We start from the raw sequence: 21,448 nt of genomic DNA, 5'->3' as shown, positions 1-21,448 counted from the left end.
TAAGCTTGCTAGGTCTAGTTGTGATTATTTTAAGTCGAGTTGTTTGACTGAGCCTCCCTCCCCTATCCACCAGGTCATTCAGAAGCCAGGAGGCACTGTAGGACTGACGACCACCACCAAGAGTGCCAGCCTTGGGTCATACGTTGGGTCAGGTACGAGCACCACCTCAGGGTCATCATCCAAGTCCCAACAGGCAGCAGTAGCCAGGTCGAGGTCCTCAGCGGCCCATTCCTCGTCACCCACCCGACCCACCAGCGTGTCGTCACCAAGGTAGGAGCGGGGGGAAAACACAGCCCGGGGTAGATTCCTGCTACACTTCCTGAGGTTGGAAGATGTCTGGATTTATAAGAGACTTAAAACCTATTATACTTAGATTAAGATCCTTATAACTTATAATACTTATATTAGGAGACAATGTATAATACTTAGATTTTTATGGTTCTCACGAGTCATAAAATTCTGTCTTCATGGTTACTCACGCTTAAATATTTTGGTATAGACTTTCCTTGTATGTAATACGAGAGTGTGAGAAGCCGCCTCTGAGGCTTTCTTGAGGATGGTGCACACACGCTATGTTGCATGTTTGCATTGTCCAGTGTATTGCAATAAGCTTCAGTATGGAGGGATAAAGAACACACTGCCCAATAAATTTATCCCATGGTTTGGTATTATCCGATTCTTAAGTTGGTTCAGGGTAACGATGTTATGACAAAGATCTATCTACAGTGTTTCTTTGGGTTAAATATGTAATACAGTATAGAGTTTTATACTGTGGAGAGTCTTATGAATGGCAGTGTGTTTATGGTCACCTGTATTTAATTACTTGTGCGATAGAACACATTAATTAAAAAACTTCCCTCCCCGAAGAAGCATATTTTTTGGTACAAGTTTTTTTCTTTCAGGCTCAATGTATCATTTTGCCACGCGACACTGCTTCACATAGTATACAATAAAGTTTCTTAAAGAGCAAAATAAAGCCTCCACTTTTGTTTTGTTCTGGTTGGAGTTATATTTAGTTGTATGTTGTACTTGTTTTTGTGCATCCCAACGTTGTTTTGGTATTGTTTTTTGGCTCATCAGGAGACCCAGACTGAATGATCCTAGAATTGGTTTACCGTGTCACTCCAGTTTTGAGTACTGTATGTTGTCATAAATAGTCCTATAACATTTTTTCAGCATTTATGAATTATGATTTTTTTATTTATTTTTAATATTACTGTAATCTTATATATATTTTTTTTCGTTTTTTTTTTTGCATCTTGAGAAATTCTTGAAGGATTGCTCTAGGTGTTGGGCCTGGTGCTCACATGACCGTCATAGTGGGTGGTAATAGACGAATTACACTGCTGCTTTTGATCCAAGTATCTCTGGATATCCGACCTGTCTACCTATTTCAACCATCCTGCCATTTTCCTATGCAGTGATGTGCTTTCAGGGGCCAAATATCATACTAGATCATGTCTTTACCCAAACAAGATGTTTTAAATAGGTGAACATGTCTTTGTCTGCTGCATAAGTTTTACATTCATAATCGCCCCCTTGGTTCATTTTGCCAGCATTTTTAACATTTTTCCTTTTTGCAACATTTTGAAATCATTTGGCTGCTTCTTTGTCACTTAGTTTCAAAATGGTGTAGACAGCATTTGAAGCTATTTGTGGTGGCGGGCGGGGAGGTGCCTGAGAGGGGTGACACTGACCATTCACTAGTACCACTGCAAAAGGGTAAATGTCTGAGAGATGGTGTGCGAAGAGGCTTGGTCTTCACTGTTGTAGAGGGTTGTTATGTGTACGAGACTTATTAAGTTCAGTGTTCAGAGTATCTACTAGAGAGAATTACCTATTGTATTAATTGTAAAATGAGAGAGAGAGCTCACCCCCACCACGTTTAGTTGTGAAGGATAAAAGTAATAATAGTGGATTGTGTGTCTGTTGTGCACTGAAGTACATGAGGGAGGTGCCAGCATGGTGCACACGCTCTCGCAACACGTGCACCCCGTATTCGTTACCTGAGATAACACCGTGCGAAGCCGCCTGCACCTGCACCACAATCACTCTCCCAACTCTTAAATTTCACGTTGTAGTTTGGCACAACCGTGGTACATGCACCTAGCACACACTCCTGGCCAGCCTACTGTCTCCACCACTTGCCATCTGTTCCTGCCACAACTGTAACTTGTCTTAAAAAGGCAATGGATATTTTTCCCTAAGCTGTCGTCCCATGCAGAGTGAAGTTTGCCTTAAGTCATTATCTTAATTCGCATCTTTTTTGTGAAACACTTTGTTTGATTTATGTACTCAGTTATTGGCCAGAAATTGTTAGGATTGGCACATTTATTTAAAGCACACTAGTTGGTTGATGAGAAGATGTTATTGAGAGTCAATATATTTCAATAAAAAATATTTGTTAATTTTTATGAAAAAAATTGACTCGTGGCCTGACACGGTTAAGAGAAGAGTCAGAATAAGCAAACGCTGAATCAAATGAACTCCTCGATAATTTCTTCAACAAGTTACAGTTTGATATTGTATCAGCGACATAGAAATAAGAAACCTTCTTGCACCTTGTTATAAGTAATCAATCAAAGGTGCCATTATTATATCTGAGGGTTGGCGACCACAGTCCTCTAAATGTCTCCTACACCCATATGCTCGAGGCAAGCCAAACAGACTTTCTGTGTCGGCAGTTTATGGTTATGTATCTAATTAATTTTTGTTATCAGTCTTTGATGGCATAAATTACCAAACTTATTTGTATAAAATCATGGTATACAAATATGAACTGTCTAATGATTAACGAGTTGGTGGGCTGTGTCAGGTGAGAAGCATGCTTGAAGTACACCGGTGCGGTGAGTGAGTTGTTGCGGTGCTAGCTTAGGGCCACAGTTGCTGCGTGGTGGTCACCTCCTACACCCGCGGCAACAACAGTCCCTTCACTTTTCTGCTGCTGCCTTGCCAGTCACTTTATTTTATTTTCACAAGCAGTATTTTTGCTTGACTCGCACACAGCGAGTGCTAACTGGTTTAATGCAGTTCAAAATATTATATATATATATATATATATATATATATATATATATATATATATATATATATATATATATATATATATATATATATATATATATATATATATATATATATATATATATATATATATATATATATATATATATATATATATATATATATATATATATATATATATATATATATATATATATATATATATAAATATATATATATATATAATTTATGTTTTTATTTTCTTACGGTTACCTCGGTCAGTAAGAGTTGGGACATCTCAAGTACCTCAACCACAAGATCTTGGAACCCGCTGTTCCATTTCTGTTTTTCTTCTAATTTACAGTTTTAATATTTTCTTTGATAATTAATTTAAAATATAAAACTTTTCTTTATAAATAAGTGTACAGTATAGCATGTAATGAGTACATTTTCTCAAGAGTAACTCAGTGTTCTTCCTTGGATAGGTTTTACAGACCATACAGTATAGCCGTAATGTAAACCAGAGCTTCTAGTGCCAGTCTGTGTGAAGGTTGCTCCAAGTCACATGATAGCTCAGCATCTAACACTATCATTGCAGCTTCACCTTTTAACACCTTCAACCCTAAAAGATAATTTGATATTAATATTACCACTTTGCAAGATCATAGTCATTTTATAACTGTAATGCTTGTGTATGAAAATTTGCTGCCTAAAAGGTCTTAGGTACTTAAAAGTGAGACATAATGCCTTGGATAGTTTTTTGATAGTAAGCGATCATAGTGGAGCTTGGTATTGCTGCTCCATCACTGGTGGGGCATCGTGCGAGGTTGGTTTGTCCTAGCCTGAGGCGTGTATGGTGTGGAAAGGTGGGTAGCGAGACTCCCTGGTGGCGTCTTGGCCCGCTAACCCCCCGGCCCGCCCCAACAGTGGCTGCGTGTCCTGGCCCGCACGGCCTGCTAATCCCCCGGCCCGCCCCAACAGTGGCTGTGTGTCCAGCCCCGTCCGTAGACTGTCCGGCTTCTCCCAGTGGAAGCGAGTGGCTACCAAGTTGGGAGTCAAGTAAGTCAGCGGCGCTGCACCCTCCCGTCAGTCAGTCCGCACGCCCATACCTGCCCTAGCCCCTGTAGGTCCTCCTCAGTGATTCCTGCTTGTCATCCTTCAGTAGAGAGCTAGTGAGCTGCAACCGCATCAGTAAGGATGTGCACGACTTAGCCATGAACAGGTGTGGTGTTGCCTCGGATGTGTCCCGCCTACCCACCACCACCTCACTTCACCTGCTCACTATTCGCCAACTTAACCACCCGACTGTCTCAGTACTGATTCTCGAAGTGCACTTCCTCAGTAAAGCTACTTTCATTACAACTTAAATCTTTTGTTTTCTCCCAGCAAAATATACAAATATTATACACTGTATAAGCATTATCTCCACTATCAGGTAAAATATAATAAAGAAGTGATGCAAAAATCGGTCTACTTAGGCAGTATTGTTTCCAAAATTTTTGGAACATTACTGCAGTTTGTAAAATTTCATACCGTATTGATAGAAGAAGCAATATTTTTCAAAACTGATCTTCTATCAGGTTCTAAATTTATCATAATCCTTGAATCTGGAAGAGTAATCCACGAATCAACCATGTTACTGTATCACCATGCTGTAATATTGGTGCTCCTGTAAGACCAGTGACGCTTAATTATGTACTGATAGTGGCGGAAGTGATGATGATGGTGGTGATGGTCTCAAGTCACCACATGCTAGCTGGACACATCCTGCTTGAAAACAAATAAATAAACGTGTGCTTGAAGAGTAAGCTATCTGGACACGCTGCCTGAAGGATTCGCTGACTGAAAGAACATTTCCTGAAGGATGTGCATTTAAAAGGGGATGCTGCTTCATGGACATTTCTCCAGAGGACTGCAGCCCCGATGAAGGCACTTCCTGAAGGATTTAATGCCTAACGGTACTTCGGGAGAATGTTCTCAACATTTAACCTGGCGAAGCATGTACCCGAGCTGCCCTTCTGTGTTGCCCATGTGGTCTCTGTTTACCATCTTGTTGATCAGTGTTGTCTTGATATTCCGTGTTTATAATTCTTGGTGTTTCATTTTGTTCAGTTTTCGTTTTCATTGTCTTAATGGAACGAATTGCGAAGATTTTTATGCATTGATGTCGTTAAAAATGTTTTAAAAGATAATTTGGTAATCTTGTATATTTGTTTTCTTTTCCAATTAATATGTTTTGCTTGTTTCATTTTTCTCCCTGAATGATGACTTTGGTCGACAGTGTAGCAAGACTGTTCTACTTATTTTCTCCGGAGGTCTAAACTTTCTAATAAATCCAACGCCTTCATTTGCTCCGCTAACTCTGCATATTTATCAGCATGTGTAGGGTGGCAACAGCTGTATGCTCACTATTCTTTATTGTGTAAATTCTTCTTTGCTCACTCCATTCTTTCTTTTATTCTTTTTTGTATAGGCTATTTCTATTTCTTTCTTTACTAAGTCATTGGTTATTCATGCTAGACAATAGGTCATTCCCTATTTATATTGAACTTCATAATTCGCTTTCATTATTGTTTCTAAGTTGGTCTTGTAATTTCAGATGGAGTGACTTTTGGTTCTTTATTCTTTTGCTGTACAGAATAGTATTTATTACAAGTCTTTGGAACTTATTCATTTAGGTTTTACAACTCCTTTGATGATGAAGGAGGAAAGTGTTTCATCTTGCTTGGTATTATTCCACATAGTTGTGTACATTACTGTAACCGCTCAACACATAGGTAAAGGATGACATAAATATGGGTGTATGTTAGTGAACTGTATTGGTGTAGATCCAGATAACAATTACATAAGATGTAAGTTTGTCTTCTTATGTTACTTTAGGGTATTTTCCACATCTCCATGGAATGAAAAGCTGAAGTGCCTCTTGTTCTTGATACATGTTTGATAATGGGTAAAGTTACACTCCTGAAATTGATTGGACAGGATTTGATCGCCCTTATCCTCTCAGACATTAAAAAAAACTTGAACAATTGGTGCCTTGGTTTTTTATATCTGTTGTTCAAAATAATGGAATCCAGAACTTGGTTTTTTGTGTCCAGTTATCTGTCGCCTTGTGCACTCTAAAAGCCCGTTGTCCTTGACTGTTGAGCTGCATTCATATAGTAAACAGTGAAAAGTAGATTTTACTGATGGATGCTCCTCGTTGGTTGGGCTGTCACTTAAGGGAAACGGTCGTAGCTGGATTGTGTTGAGAGACGAAATTTCATGGAGATTATGAAAGTTCCCTCTAAGAACACACATAAATGTAGAGTATAGAGAGTAGAAGAAAAATAGGAGAAGACATTAAGGCAGAAGTAAAGATAATAAATGTGAAAATATGAGGCCAAGGTGAGTGTTGAGGAAGCAACCGAGCAGGGCTATAGTAGGAGTGTCAAACTATATATCTTGAGATTTTGCACTCTTGTAGCTTAAACCCGAAAATAAATAGTGTAAATTATTTAAGTTTGATTTAATGTGGAGGGCTAGTTAGCAGTAAATGGCTCATGTTGGCGTAAAAGAAAAAACGGTTTTCAAGCTCTAGAAAGCGACCCCCCTCTTTTTATGCTAATTTCCTTCTTAATGCAATTTGCTCAATCTCTGAAAAATGATTCCAGCATTGGAGTTACGTGTGTCGCGCAGGATCAAGAGATATGATGTAATGTGAGCGTATGAATGATATCTCTCTGGAGCGCTTGCTTTTAGATGGGCAAAAAATACTTACTGGGTACACACAGCTAGATAAGCCTTGAAAAATTTAATGAGTAGTGTGTGTCTGTGTGGTTGTCATGAGTATGGATGGTAAGGTATAGAAGTGTGGAGAGAGGCAGTGAGCAGAGCAAGAGAATGGAAGTAAAGGCAGTTTTGTGTTAGCCGTGGTGAATAAGTTAGACCGTGGGCCATATGGTGTTAATCATAAATTAATCTCTAACGACTTTGCAATAATAGTTCATATTATGAGTGGATTAAGATGATACTTATCATTAAAAGGGTTGTGTGGCAGCAGTGATGTACCTGAGAGGTATTAGGTACTTTGTCGTTAAAGTTTATTACTGATCATAGTTCACCTTAAGGTATCAACAGGGAAGAACACTACATTTAACCTGACTGTTTAACCACCTTCCTAGCCAACTCAAATCTAGAAATAATACAACTATTGGAGAAATCATGGAAGGTGTTCCTCAAGAGTTGTGTGGTGCAACAACAATGCTGCTAGTTATCAGTGTTCAGATAGTGAGGACGGTTTTTACATAGACTCGTCAGTGCTAGAGAGACACAGTGAAGAGTGTATTGTCTCGTTAATGCAGATATAAGGAGGGATTTGTGCCTTGTTATCAGGTATATTTCTTATGTTGTCTCGAGTTTTTGGAAGGATTTTGTGTGGTATGTAATATTTTATATGATATGATTTTAATGATAATGAATGAATGAATGTAATAATGTTTCTGAAGATATGTTAATGGACTAATACTGTACAGTACTTTGTTGTGATTTAGAAAGGCTTTATATAAGATTGTGTGTGTTGGTATTTCACAGTATTGTGCAGATTTTAATAATATATAATATATTTAACTTGAAGTTGCCATAGATATACTACAATGCTCTTACATGTTGGATTTGGTCAGTTGCTATAGGTGTTCCTGGTCGTATGCTGCATCTTTTGCTCCTGTTACAGCTCAGTGTCTTAATCCAAATGTACACACACACACACACACACACACACACACACACACACACACTAACTAGTCTAGCTGTATGTATTGTTGCTATGGTCGGCTGTCCATGGAGTTTGTCACATTTTCGGTTTTTTCTTGAAAGCTACACTCTTAATGTTGTTGGAGGTTGGTACAAAATGGTTCCCCGTCAAATTTGTGTCACCCGAGGTGGATATTGAGGCCTAATGGTCCTCCACGTATTTCTTCTAGCCTTGGGACTCACAGACACTCACATGTAACTATCCATTCGTACAAGATAGGAATCAGTTATGTACTCGTATGTACAGTCACCAACGAAATGCCCTCGACACGTCTGGTAGCACTACTGTACTCGGACAGATATTCAGATCATATCACTATGTTTAAGTTTCCTATCCCGTGTTCTACTTTATAGAACACGGGACAGGAAACTGAAGCATTGTTAGTACAGTAGTGCTACCAGACGTGTTAAGAGTATTTTATCCGTGACTGTACACATGTGTGCACACAAATTTACTTGCATACATTCAAGTAAAGATTATAACTGTTGTGTGTTTATGCTTCCTTATAAAATAGATTCACGTACATGCACGAATTTCTTGGTAACTGTTCCGATTTAAGTGTGCATTAGTAAACATTTTTGTCATTTTTAAGCGCACAAATACCCTTGGGTGACTTCCCATATACCCGTACTGTAATTATAAACTACTCGATTGATACAACACTGGCACATAGATTCATATCTTCTCAATGTGTGTGTGTTTGTCAATCACTACATAACTCTTGGAGCCATTTTCGTGGTGAGCAACTTGGCTAGTCGAGGTCTAACGTCAGCATCGTTGTGTAACCGCCTGAATGCTGTGTTCCTTCTGTACAGTATCTCATTTTCTCACTAAGACAATTTCTTCGTCTTTCCTTAGTCATGTGCATTAATGAATTAGTGTGCGCATAGTTTTTGTTTGGTGTTATATTTTTTATATGCGCCAATATCCTTGTGTGGCGTTTTCATCCCACTTGTTTTGACGACGAACGTGACGAGGATGTAAGTTTGTTTACCAATAAGCTGGTCGATGTTACTAACTCTTCATCTTGTAGAGTTACCTCCCCTCTGTGTAAGTTTGTGTTGGTGTTACAGTATGTTGATATTAATTGTTATTATCTCTGGGTATTCTGTTATACTGTAGTTTGTTTTCAGTGTTATACCTGGTACAGTATATATGAACACACTTATGTTTTTAAGCTGCATACATTACAGCTAAGTAGTATGTTTTGGGTAAAGTGGGTAAGTCATATGTGGTGTTACAATTTATTCCCCAGCCAAGGGTAAGAAGATGCTTCTGACTGGCTCTCTCAAGTAACTATAGACTCATTCCTGCACTCCTTAGTTTGGGAAAAAAATTAACATAACTTTGGAGTCTTTTAGTCATTCACGGTGTTAACTTGTACGTGTGATGCGGTAGTGTTTGGTGCCTTCTAAAGTAAATTAATGTGTAAAATAATATAGCAAAGAAGAGCATAATTTGGGTTTCATTATTATTAATTTGCATGTCTGAATATTTTTTTTTGTGGCTTGTATTATTATTATTATTATTATTATTATTATTATTATTATTATTGTTATTATTTTAGTTTTTCGCCGCGTAAATAAAGTCATGACGTAAACTAGATTTATATTGGCATTAATTTTCATTTGGGGATACAAAAGGTTTAGTTACCCTAGGCTAATGTTTTGCCACTCTTGTAGTTTAAATGAAGTAATTAATGTAAGTCATTAAGTTAATTTATAGAGCAGTAAGAGTTGACAGGTGTGTGTGTGTGTGTGTGTGTACAAACTAATGGCGTGTTTCTTTTCCCCTTCCTCCCAAACCCTTGTCCAATTTTTTTCTCTTTCTTTTGCTTTTTCCTTTTATCTTTTGCTTTTTCTTTCATCATTTTATCATTTTGGCACATTTTTCTTTATTTTTTTGTTTGCACTCATATCACTCTGTGTGGTGTGTGATACTGACCTACCTTGATCCAATCTTCTCCTTCCTCTCCTGTCATGTTCCACCCTCCTCCTCCTCTCGTCTTGGTCCACACTCCTGCTCCTCCTCCTCTTGCCTTGGTCCACCCTCCTCCTCTTGCCTTGGTCCACCCTCCTCCTCTTGCCTTGGTCCACCCTCCTCCTCCTCTTGTCTTGGGTCCACACTCCTGCTCCTCCTCCTCTTTCCTTGGTCCACCCTCCTCCTCTTGCCTTGGTCCACCCTCCTCCTCTTGCCTTGGTCCACCCTCCTCCTCCTCTTGTCTTGGTCCACACTCCTGCTCCTCCTTCTCTCGTCTTGGTCCACCCTCCTCCTCCTCTTGCCTTGGTCCACCCTCCTCCTCTTGTCTTGGTCCACCCTCCTTCCCCCCCGACAGCAAGGTGCAGAGCGAGGAGAAGGAGGCAGAGTTGCTTCCTCATGATGTCGCAGACGCCAAGTAAGTAGACATGTCTCTCGTCCATTAACCTCTATTATGTCTTAAGGTCATAAGGCTTCCATTACATAAGTCTTATTACTATAAAGCTGTGTCATGTGTCTGCCATAAAGTAACACCATGCGATTACCATAATGTAAGGCCATGCATCAGAACTACCATAATTGTTAGGGTGACTACCATGATGCAAGACCACGTATTTATCGTGAAGTTTGGTCATGATTTCCATCAGTGACCCGAGAGTAATTATCATGTCACCTACGCAACTCTTTTTCCTGGAGGTGTTGCCGTGAAAGAGAACGTAATAATGGAGGATTTACGTAAAGTGCATTATCATTCTGAGAAGACTCACTGTGACAATGTTGTTTTATATCAGGATTTTTATGCTTCCCAATTACCTGTCATTTGTTAAAGTATTCGAAAATATTGTAATGTCAACGATGAAGGGGAAATGACTGGATTGTAACTCTTCAAGTTCTAGTAATAAATAAACTGGTGGAGCAGAATAAGAAAGAAAAGCGACTGTTCCCCTTGGATGCTACTGTTGTCACACAATATACTGATCATAACAATAGGACGTTCCTACTTGGTGATAACGTTTCTTGGAACGTGTAGAATCACACACATCATCCCCCCATTATGATAATCTCTGGTATGCCACAATCTTATCACCTGTTATCTATGTATCGATTGTCGTTGTGTTTTACCCGTCGTGCCACACAGCTTGCTTCCTGTGATCACAACTCAACAAACAGGAAATGTTAAAATTTTCTGGTTAATTTATTTTCTCCATTTAATATCCTTTTTGATTCCCTTTGACCCTTTATGAAGTGTTATTCTCATTGATAACTTTGTGAAGTATATTTATAAATAAGAGATAATTGTTACGCGGGTTAGTGATGGTTGTGAATGTTATCGGCGGGGTAGACTGATAGTGGGTGGACCACTGAGCCAGTTCGCTGGGAAAGAACGTGCAGTGGTGTAGCCTGGCCCACGACCACCATTACTGTGACATTTATTAACCATTACCCACGTTTTGGATGGGTTAGAGGGAAAGAACAGTGAATTCGAGATTTTCAGTGAGAGAAAGTCATTAATTGATTGTTCCGGGCAATGAGTAAAGTAAGAATTAATGAAAGAATTGTGATAATTCAGAGGATAAAACTAAGCATTACGGAGAACAAGTTATGTGAATATTTAATTATAAATCAATTTTGCACAGAGATGTCGGATATTTTTATATAAAGTATATTTTTCACGAAAATCAATCATTGGTATACAAGTATTTGTACAGATTTCTAGTGTGATAAAACATGTGAGTGATGGACATGAGCTTCAAGGTGGCTCCATGCCATTTTACAAAACTTATAAAAAAATGAGAATCTCTTGATTTAGGAAGATATTTAATGAAAAATACGAAGTGATAAAAGCTTTACTAGCATTAAGAAAAGGGTGTTGAAAAAGTTAGAGGTGTGAAAGTTTGATAATAAGATCAACTGGCTGCAGTATGGCTCACCGCAGGATTGACACCCTACGCTCTAAGTTTACCATATCGCGCAGCCTGAATGATCTCACTCAGCTCTTCGTGGATAAACGTAAGAGTGTAGATAATATATGTGAGGCTGTTGAGAAAGAGATGAACGAGTCTTTAAAGTTCGTTAAAAAACATTCTAAAAGATTCAAAGATAAGGAGGAAAGGGACAAAGATTTGAAAGAGGAAAAAAAGAGATCATTCAAGAAAAAAGAGAAGGAAAATAACAAATCCTTTAAAAAGAAAGAAAAGGATGAAAGTATTAAGCCCATGGAGAGTAAAGACGAAGTGGAACACAAATTTTTCTTACACTCAGAAAGTCATCAAACATGTCAGACTGAGAAACAGACTCATGTTGAAGGCGTGGAGCTGACAGATGACCAGGTTGACACGGCCATGGAAAGAAGACACTCGGAGCCATGTCACACCTCAATGTCAGAATGCTCTCCTGTGGACGACCTAGACATAGACCAACAAGAACCCAAGGACATTGATGAGTAGGTGGTATGCCATTATTTGAGGGCGGGGCATTTAGTACTATAATAGGCAAACACGTTAAAGAACTGATAATGTGGTTGATAGTGGTATTTTGACACTCATACTGTATTAAAAGAAGTTATATAGGTTTTGGGCGACATGATGATTAGCCATCCCAGGTAGTGTCGAGATGGTTAAACTATAGGTGGGTTACACAGGAGGGAGGAGGGGGGGGGGTTGAATCTTCAGATGACAACTGACGAATACCCCCCCTTACCCGGTAGTTACCAGTAGCATCGAGATGGTTAAACTTCTGGTTATGCTGAGGGTGGGGCGAAATTTCAGATTGGCACTTTGACATTACTTTAACAGCAGTCATTGAGTATGTGGGACAGCCTAATGTACTTCCTTATGTATCTTATAGGACATTTATAAATGGTTGTGTGTTTAGGACATACAGTAATTGTTGATATGGTCCCAGGACAGTTAGTACACTTCTACACTGCAGATTGTTTTATAATCCCAAATAAATATAGACAAATCAGTAGGCAATTACCACAAAAGGCATAACCAAATTGTGTGTACTAGTACCGTACACACAATTTGTATTACCGTGTCTTTATATGTGAGGACGCTGTCTAATAGAAATTGTGTGTATAATTTTCCTTCTTACAAGATTTCTGAGTTAAATATTTAGTGAATTCCAGAAGTTGAAAATACAGGAAATTCTCAATACTTCAGTAGCAAGTTTAAAGGAATAATTTGCTTCATCAGCTGCATGATTATGCAGTTCCTGTAGTATTTGGTCTATACTGTAGTCTGTCCAGCAAAATATAAACCAGAGTTATGTATCTGTCATTGTTTTTAATTGTTGATGACTTTCAATAACTAATCGGATCACCTGAAGGCATTCAGGCAAGTACTGGGCATGCACTGGCTCCTGAATGTACCTGAACCTGCTCCAGTGTTGGTCAAGTCTGGTCTTGAAAGAGCCCACACTCGGTGCTGTCACAACACTCTCTGGTAGATTGTTCTGCAGCTCTTCATAGTCCTCACGGTTCTTGGTTTCCCGAAATAACTTGGAGTCATCGGCAAACATTTGTATGGAAGAGTGTACAATGTCAGGCATGTCAGTAATGAAACAAACAAACAACAGCGGGCCCAATACACTGCCCTGTGGGTACCCCACTTGTGTCAGGTACAGATGATGATTTCGTGCCATTAATCACCACACACTGCTTGCAGTCTTGTAGAAAGTCTTCTATCCACATTAGGACATTTCCCAGAATTCCGTACCCTTCCAGTTTAATTTTCAGCCTTTCGTGGGGTACACTGTTGAAAGCCTTGGCAAAATCTAGGTATATATTATTGATATTACCAACCTGTTCCAGAATATGGGTCCAAATATCCAATACCTTAAGCAATTGTGTTAAGCAGGAGCGACCCGGCATAAAACGTGTTGGCAATCCTTTACAAGGTTGTTTCGTAGTAGATGTTTCATCACGGCATCTCTGATAATACTCTCAAGTACTTTACATATTTTGCTGGTCAGGCTCACCGGCCTACAGTTGTTCGTGGAGTGACGATCTCCCTTATTGAAGATAGGACTCACATAAGCCACTTATAATCACTGGGGACCTTTTGTTCATCCAGGCATTTACAAAATCCCTCTAGGACTAATAATAAGAATTTGTTTAATCTTTATTATTTACAGTTTATGAACACTTCTCTGACATGGAAAATTTTACATTTATAGCGCTCGTGTTTGCATTTTGGAGCTCTAGGGGGGAAAAGAAAAAAGTAATCAAAAGTCACAACACTCACAACACCAGCGCCAAGCACTCTGTTTACACTCTACAGTACAAATTTGCCGTGCTTTAAACTTCTTTACATTTTTGTTGACTCGCTGATTTTTTTATATTAACGTTTTATTACTCATCATGTCTGGAAACCGGCCTGCAAGTTTTAATGCTGCTAGTGCGTATAAGGTGCCACGGAAACTTATCTCCTTGGATGTAAAATATCATGTCTTGAAGCTGGTGAGCATCAGGTGGATGTCGGTGCTGCTTTAAACATGGCTCCATCGACTGTTAGAACCATTATTAAGAATGCAAACAAGATAAAAGCTTCAGCCATGACAACCAAGAAGTTGCTATATTAAGTGTAGGTCTTATTGTAGGATATAAAATGTGATAATGAGGGTGTGAACATTGTAACAGTAAACAGTATCTTTACAAAGTAAAATTATCGTTTCTGGGATCCAGTGATTTAAAAAAAAAATATATATATATATAATGTGTGTGTGTGTGTTTTGTACTTAGTATATACAGGATATGCCTCAAAGTTTTGGGATGCTGGTGTGATTTTATTCATATCTTTATTGGTTTATCCTGCATGACATTATATTAGTAAGTACAGTACATTTTTTTGTCCTTTGTATGTTTTCTCTTCTCATATATATTAAATTTTGCAGTATCTTGGAGGTCAATTCTGCTTCTATGGAATCTTTGGATGATGGTGGAAATGAAGGTATGTACAGGATCATTTTCTTATTGTTATTCATAATTTTAAATAGTAGTAAACATTTATTTTGTATTCAATCTGAGAAAGAGAAAAATTATCAGTTACGTAGACAGTATCTTACTTCAAAATTTTGTATTACTTTACTGGTATACATGATAGAAAATTAGATTACATTATTCATTAACTTGCAGAAGTAAAATCTAGAAAAAATGTGAGAAAAAATCTCACTGATTGCCATGGAAAATAAATAAAATAATTCTGAGGCTGTGCCAGGGATCAAGAGGAGTCAGCACTACTCAATACTGAGCACCATATTTCCCAGGTCATAAGATGCACCCTATAATTAGCAAGGTGTATTTTGGAAAAAATATTTTTCACAGATTTAATAGCCTACAGTACTGGCAAAGCCAAGTCACTGGCTATATGCTATCATGTTTCTCACTACCACAGCTCACTCTCACTTTATGAACCTATTATAATTATACAGTACTGTATCAAACGTTTGTTGGTATTATCAATAAAATTGATCTAATTTAATACAAAAGGATATAATTATACGTATAGGTACCTACAGTATACACATTGCAAATAATTATTGGTACTGGGCATGTTCACTAGGAACTGTCCTGTACAGGGATTGTTTACATCCTGTGCACCAGATCAGCTGAAGTTTCAGAGGTAAAGTATTGTCTTTGCATTGTCACTACTACAGCTAACACTCACTGTGTGGACCTAATGTCCATACAGTGTTATTTCATGTTTGTTTATTTATTTATGTTATTTCATATTTATTATATTGTCTTATGCATACATAATGTTGTTATACATGAGCATATAGCTATTTATATATATATATTTTGCACACTCCTGGGACTGGCATGAAAAACTCGCGGATTTTGCTTTCTCACGGGGTCCATTTTACCTAACCCCAGCCAGCTTTAGGAAATACCGTACTGTAAATTGCTTCAGATAATAAGTTATATTGGTTATTATACTTATCAAGCAATTACTGTATTTATTGCACCACTGCTATTCACTGCTTTTTAGGAAATAGCCAAAGAAATTATTAAACTCGGTACAGTGTATCAGTAAACTTGTTTGATAGATTCAACTGTAACTAGTAAATGGAGATAAAATTTAATTATGTTTGTAAATATAGGTTTAGTGTCTGTTTTATCTGTAAAAAGCCATATCACCATTTGTAGTATTTAAAGGGGAAGAATTCACACTATCAGGAATGCAGCTCTTTAGGCGCCATCTCTTTTAACTGACTACTCTCTTAACGGACACTTCTCTGGAATGTATCTCGTCCATTATAAGAGGTCTGCCTGTGTGTATGGTAGTAAGCATGCAAGGCACAGTACAGGACTTACGCAGAAGCTAAGTGTAATTTTGCAGCTGTACCACTTACAGTATTAATTTTGTTTATAACTCTGGCCCTGCTCAATACAACACACCTCACGACACTGATGTCTCACAGTGGTTTCCTCCCAGATCATGCACTTGGTCAGTAACCAGTGTGATGATCAGTTTTGTTTAAATACAGAAAGATACCTGGTATGAGAGCCTGAAATATCCTCTTTCTTGTATGTTTACAGAGCCAAGTCTAGATGATATTGATGCTGATCCCGAGTTAAGATTATTGGACAAGGAACCTGAGCTTTGGGTCCACACCGTTGACAAGGAAGTAAGGTTTTTTTTTACAGTACTTTACTGAATTGATACATTGCTCTTGATAGATAATTATTCCTTTAATTACTGTAGTGGAATTATGAGTTAATTTTTATATTCAAAATTTACATTGAGACTACTCCCTCAACAAACTTCTTCCTAACTTGCAATTAAGTGCTAACATGCTTATCTCGTCATTGTCCTCATCTAAGTCGATGTTTTATGGCCATTTTCCGTGCTTGTGTAAGTTAACGGCGATTATCTGATGGCACCTCTTCATGCCGCAGGGTCTTTTGCAGTCTCTCTTATCAGGTTCTAAACTCTAATATAATTTCTTGCAAACTCTCTCCATGTCATTCTGGCCTGTCTCTGGTTCTCCTTCCCTCCACATTTAGACTTATGCATCTCTTGACCCAATTGGTCTCATCCATTCTCTCCACATGCCTGAACCATCTTGACTTACCTCTGCAAAATTTTGCCAATACTCTCAATACCTAGCTGCCCTCTTAGCTCTGAACAGGGTTCCTCTCTTTTAGTATGACATTGCACATCTACCTCACCATTCTCATTTTAGTTCACTCAAGCCTGTGTATGTCATCCTCTCCAACTACTCATGTTTCACTGCCCAACAACATCACACTTCTCATGCCTGTTACATACATCTTTCCTTTCATGCAGAGGGAAGGTCCTCTTGCCGTCAATAAAGGCAGCAACCCCCTAAACTTCCTCCAACCACTTCTGGCTCTTGCAACTGAGCTCGCTTCAGCACCCCCTCCAGCACTGATCATGTCACTCAGGTAATAGAACTTATTGACACAGTCCATCGACATATCCCCAATGTTGAGTTTCTCCAGCCTTGCCAAGGCCACATGGTTACCTGTTCTCAGAAATTTTAGATTCATCAACATTTTGCAATCTGCCCACCTTCCACAATCACTACACATTATTGAGTTGCTGCCAACACCTTTGGTACAGACAGCGCATGGCCATATTCCACTTTCCACCAGAGGTCCCTCATCCTCGCTATTAATTAATGCATTACTTTGGTTTTTGCCACATTCACACTCGAACCCTTTGATTCTATTCCTTCCTTCCATTTCTTAAATTATTTCTGCTGCCTCTTCAGTACTCTGTGCTATCAACACTAAGCCATCAACATTCAACAAATCCCAGGGCAGACCAGTCCTGAAGTCCAGTGATATTGTCTCCAGCACCATGATAAACAGAAGGGGGTGCAAGACAGACTCCTGATGAACCCCTACTTTCAACTCAAATTCCTCACCTTCCTCACCATTTACTCTCACAGTGGTGTTTGAACCTTCATATACTGTACTGCCATAACCACTCTGACAAGGCACTCCTTTATGCCTAGCTTTCTCATTGCCACTTTACTATATCATGTGGTACCCTGGTAAATACTTTCTCTAAGTCTACAAATATGAAGTGCCTGTATAGCTTTCTCTCCTTCCCTAGATATTTTTCTTGTAGTTGCCTGGCCATAAATATTGCCTCTGCTGTCCCCCTTCATGACTTGAACCCAAACTGCATTTCATTTATATCCACTCTCTTCCTTATTAATTTCTCAATCACTCTCCACAATTTTCATAACCTGATCAAATAGTTTCAGGCCCCTGTAGTTCCTGCATTCAAGTGCATCACCTTTACCCTTTTAAATACAGTAATGTACTGTGCAGGGTATTCACGATCATGCTGGTACCGTACTCTACTGCCAGTCTTCTGGAACAGTACATGCCATCATGATTGCATTAATTAATTTTGCTGCCATTGATAAACCTATGCTATCTGAAGCTTTCAGCATTTCTGTAACCATTCCAGAACTTCAAACCACCTTTCCATTCTTCATATTGTAAATTGCTTTCTTCACCTGATCTCTTTCATTCCTTGGTCATGGTCTCTGTACTGGTTCTGGTACCCCTAGCCTAGCCCTGTCTCATTTGTACTCCTCATTCAGTAGTCATTCATAGTGTTTCTCAAGGCATCCTTATTTTCTTCATTATCAACAACCACTTTACCATGGTCATTTCTCACACACTACTCACTAACATCTTTGCTTCAACCCACTAATATCCTGGCTGTTCAGAATACCTTGCATCCGAACTGTACAAATCATTTGGTAGTTGGTGCATACAAACCCACACTACTTGTACAGTAGTTCATAAATATTTCCATATTTGTGATAACACTGACCCTTCATCATCCATTGATTCCAACCCCTCTAAAATCTTATACCTGTACTGTATTTATGTACGTAAATTAAGACCCTAATTTTGTACTAAATTTTTTTTCTCTAAAAACCCACCTTATGCTTAGACATATAGATTAATTCTTAAATTGTGATTGGTCTTGACCTCGGTCTCAACTTTTAAGAGATCTCAGTTTTGAATGGCAGGTCTCTGTCTCAGTGTCCAACTAAGTGATCTCAACTACCTCACAGTTTTCTAGCATAGCCCCTGGCCAGGAAGCTTGGATACCCTCTTTTTTCCTTTTGGTTTGTGGTTAGTCAAATGGAAATTAAAACAAAATGGTAGCTTGGCATTGAAATCAAGATGGTGTCTCAAAGCATTGGTAAAAGTTACACCTAGAAGTAGCTTAGTTCTAATTCGACCTCCTGCCTGATGAGGACAGTCTTTGCCTCTAATATCTTTAGGAAGTTAGGATGTTTTGAAGTGAAAGGTGGTCAATCCTTAGGTCACCCTGAACTTTCAAGTGCAGGCACACCATGATACAGAAACCTCTATAATTAGCTACACACTACAAAGAGCCACCTGGCTATGAGCTCTGCTATAAAATAGGATCAACACAACATTTTTATCTCCAGCTGCATTTCATACTACTTCCTGTACTTGTTTAACCTTGTTACTCTCAGATTAAAAATGTTGCCATTGAATACTGCAATTTTTTCACAGATTTGAGTAGAATTTAAGGAATTTCTTGCTTTGTATATTATATGCTAGATATACAGTACTTCAGTTTTACATTCCTAAATTTACCTATACAATTTTCATTGGTATAGACTTTTTCATCTGTAATTACAGAACCACATCCTACAGGGTAGTAAGTTTTCTGTTTATTTTATACAGTATCTCATTACTGTATTATGTTACCAATCCTTATTTTATTCATTATGAATCTTTAATTAGTACAGGTATATATGAAATAAAAATAACAGCTACATTTGGGGTGTAAGTGGATTTAAGAACAATATTTGGGGGCACATTTTCCTCACAGGTGCATCACAATTTGCAAACTTTACAATTTACAGGATCTGTTGGAAACTAACCCCACTAATGAGTTGGGAACTGTTGTATTGTACAAGTTGCTTCTCAATTTTCTGATAGGTATACTGTACAATACAGTACAGTACAGTAGTCTTTTTCTTTTAACATCATGTCTCTTGCTTGTGTAGCTCCTGTATGTGAACTTTATGCAATTAACTTTGCAGTAAAATGAGACCCCTCTTGTTTGCAAAAAAAAAAAAGGATGCTATCTCTAATGTACTTTATTTGATAGTTGCTTTATTACAGTACCTTGTATAATTACTGCAAAATGACAACTACTGTACAAGAACCACATACAGTACAGTATTTTACTTGAAGTGTAATGTTCAAATATACTGAGGTTAGAAATGTCCCATGCATTATAATTTACTCACTTAAAGGTCATTGAGCCAAAGAAGTTAATATTAATTTCTTAATCTTCCAGATTATTGAGAAATTGACGGAAAAGCAAGTGAAGAAGCAAGAGCACATCTATGAACTTATCATAACAGAAAAACATCACTGTCGTATGCTCAAAGTTATGCAGAAGGTAAGTAATTTTCAAAAGTTAACAGTGTTTTTTAAGTCATCCTATGGGTATTACATGTGCATTCACTTCAGATATAATCCTTTGCTAGTTTCAACTGTTGTAAGAAGCTAAAACTTTATAAAGCCGTGTTTAATTACATATTCAATATAGGTACTGTACAGTATATGGGTTTTATGAATGTTAATAAATTCTTTTCTAATATAATATTATGTCTTTCAGGTATTTGCAGAAGGAATGTCTCGTGAGCTTAATATGCAAGAGTCAAGAATTAAAAGAATTTTCCCCTGTTTGGATGAACTTATAACAATACATTGCTCATTTCTTTGGCGGTTGCGACAGAGACAGAGAGGCAACAAGTATATTGAAACAATTGGGGATCTTTTAATAGACCAGTTCATGGGTGATAATGCACAGGGACTTAAGGATGCTTATGGACAATTCTGCTCACAACACCAAGATGCTGTAAGTTTGCAAACTATTGAAAAAGGTATTTTCAAGACATGCCTCTTGGTACTACTTAATTTTGAAAATGAAAATATTTTGGCCTAGAAATTTCCTGTCATATGATAATGGTATATTCTTTGAAATTGTTATAAGTGTGCTGTGTGTGGTATCTAGTTTTATCAGTGCATCAAGCAAAATCGTTTTAAAAACACTAGCTGCATAGGCCTTGGAGATGCTAATGAAGTATAATATTAGATATTAAGTACCCCGGTAGTTTGACTGAAAGTCTGAAAGATTAACTTGAGAAAGAGTAATTATGCAATAAGGTTTAGGGAGAAAGGGAACTTGGCAGAGGTAAGTGATAAGATGTTGTGAGAAGAAGGCAAGTTGTCAAGCACACACTCCATTAACTTACCAATAAATGCATGAGCTTGTTCAGTTATCTGAATACAGTAGATATTACTTCTTTACTCTTCTGCTTTCAGCGTTAATGTATTTCTATACTGTATAACTTTCCAAAGGCATTTAAGTTTTTTTTTTTTTTTTTACATATACAGCAGTAAGCAGGTTTTTCAGTAGCTGCTGTCTAAGGGTTGAAGAGTAAGTCTTTGAGAGGAAAAGGATTGGGACATATTGTATTCAGAAAAAATCAAGTTTGTGGGAAGATTTTGTCTGTTTTCAAGACTGATCTATGGTTATGATCTATGGTTAATGTTAGACTATTGGGTGGAAGGAAGGTTAAATATATGCCACTTAATATTGTCTTATTTGCATAAAGTAATTGCTT

At 38.0% G+C, this 21,448-nt stretch overlaps 1 protein-coding gene across 1 annotated transcript in view; it reads left to right on the top strand.

The window, feature by feature from the left end:
- LOC121859151 (rho guanine nucleotide exchange factor 18-like) overlaps positions 1-21,448 on the top strand; it is a gene marked incomplete at its 5' end in the record, with an annotated part of 53,752 nt that overhangs the window by 8,941 nt on the left and 23,363 nt on the right. The window contains 7 exon segments of the mRNA XM_042355886.1: positions 74-270; positions 3,931-4,062; positions 10,131-10,190; positions 14,669-14,724; positions 16,317-16,405; positions 20,113-20,217; positions 20,437-20,679. Coding sequence (XP_042211820.1) covers positions 74-270; positions 3,931-4,062; positions 10,131-10,190; positions 14,669-14,724; positions 16,317-16,405; positions 20,113-20,217; positions 20,437-20,679 — 882 coding nt within the window.

Source organism: Homarus americanus, unplaced genomic scaffold (genome assembly GCF_018991925.1).
Source record: "Homarus americanus isolate GMGI-L3 unplaced genomic scaffold, GMGI_Hamer_2.0 scaffold50924, whole genome shotgun sequence".
In the NCBI taxonomy this organism is placed as follows: domain Eukaryota; kingdom Metazoa; phylum Arthropoda; class Malacostraca; order Decapoda; family Nephropidae; genus Homarus; species Homarus americanus.
Note: the sequence above shows the minus strand (reverse complement) of the source record. Positions and strands in the feature narration are given on the sequence as shown.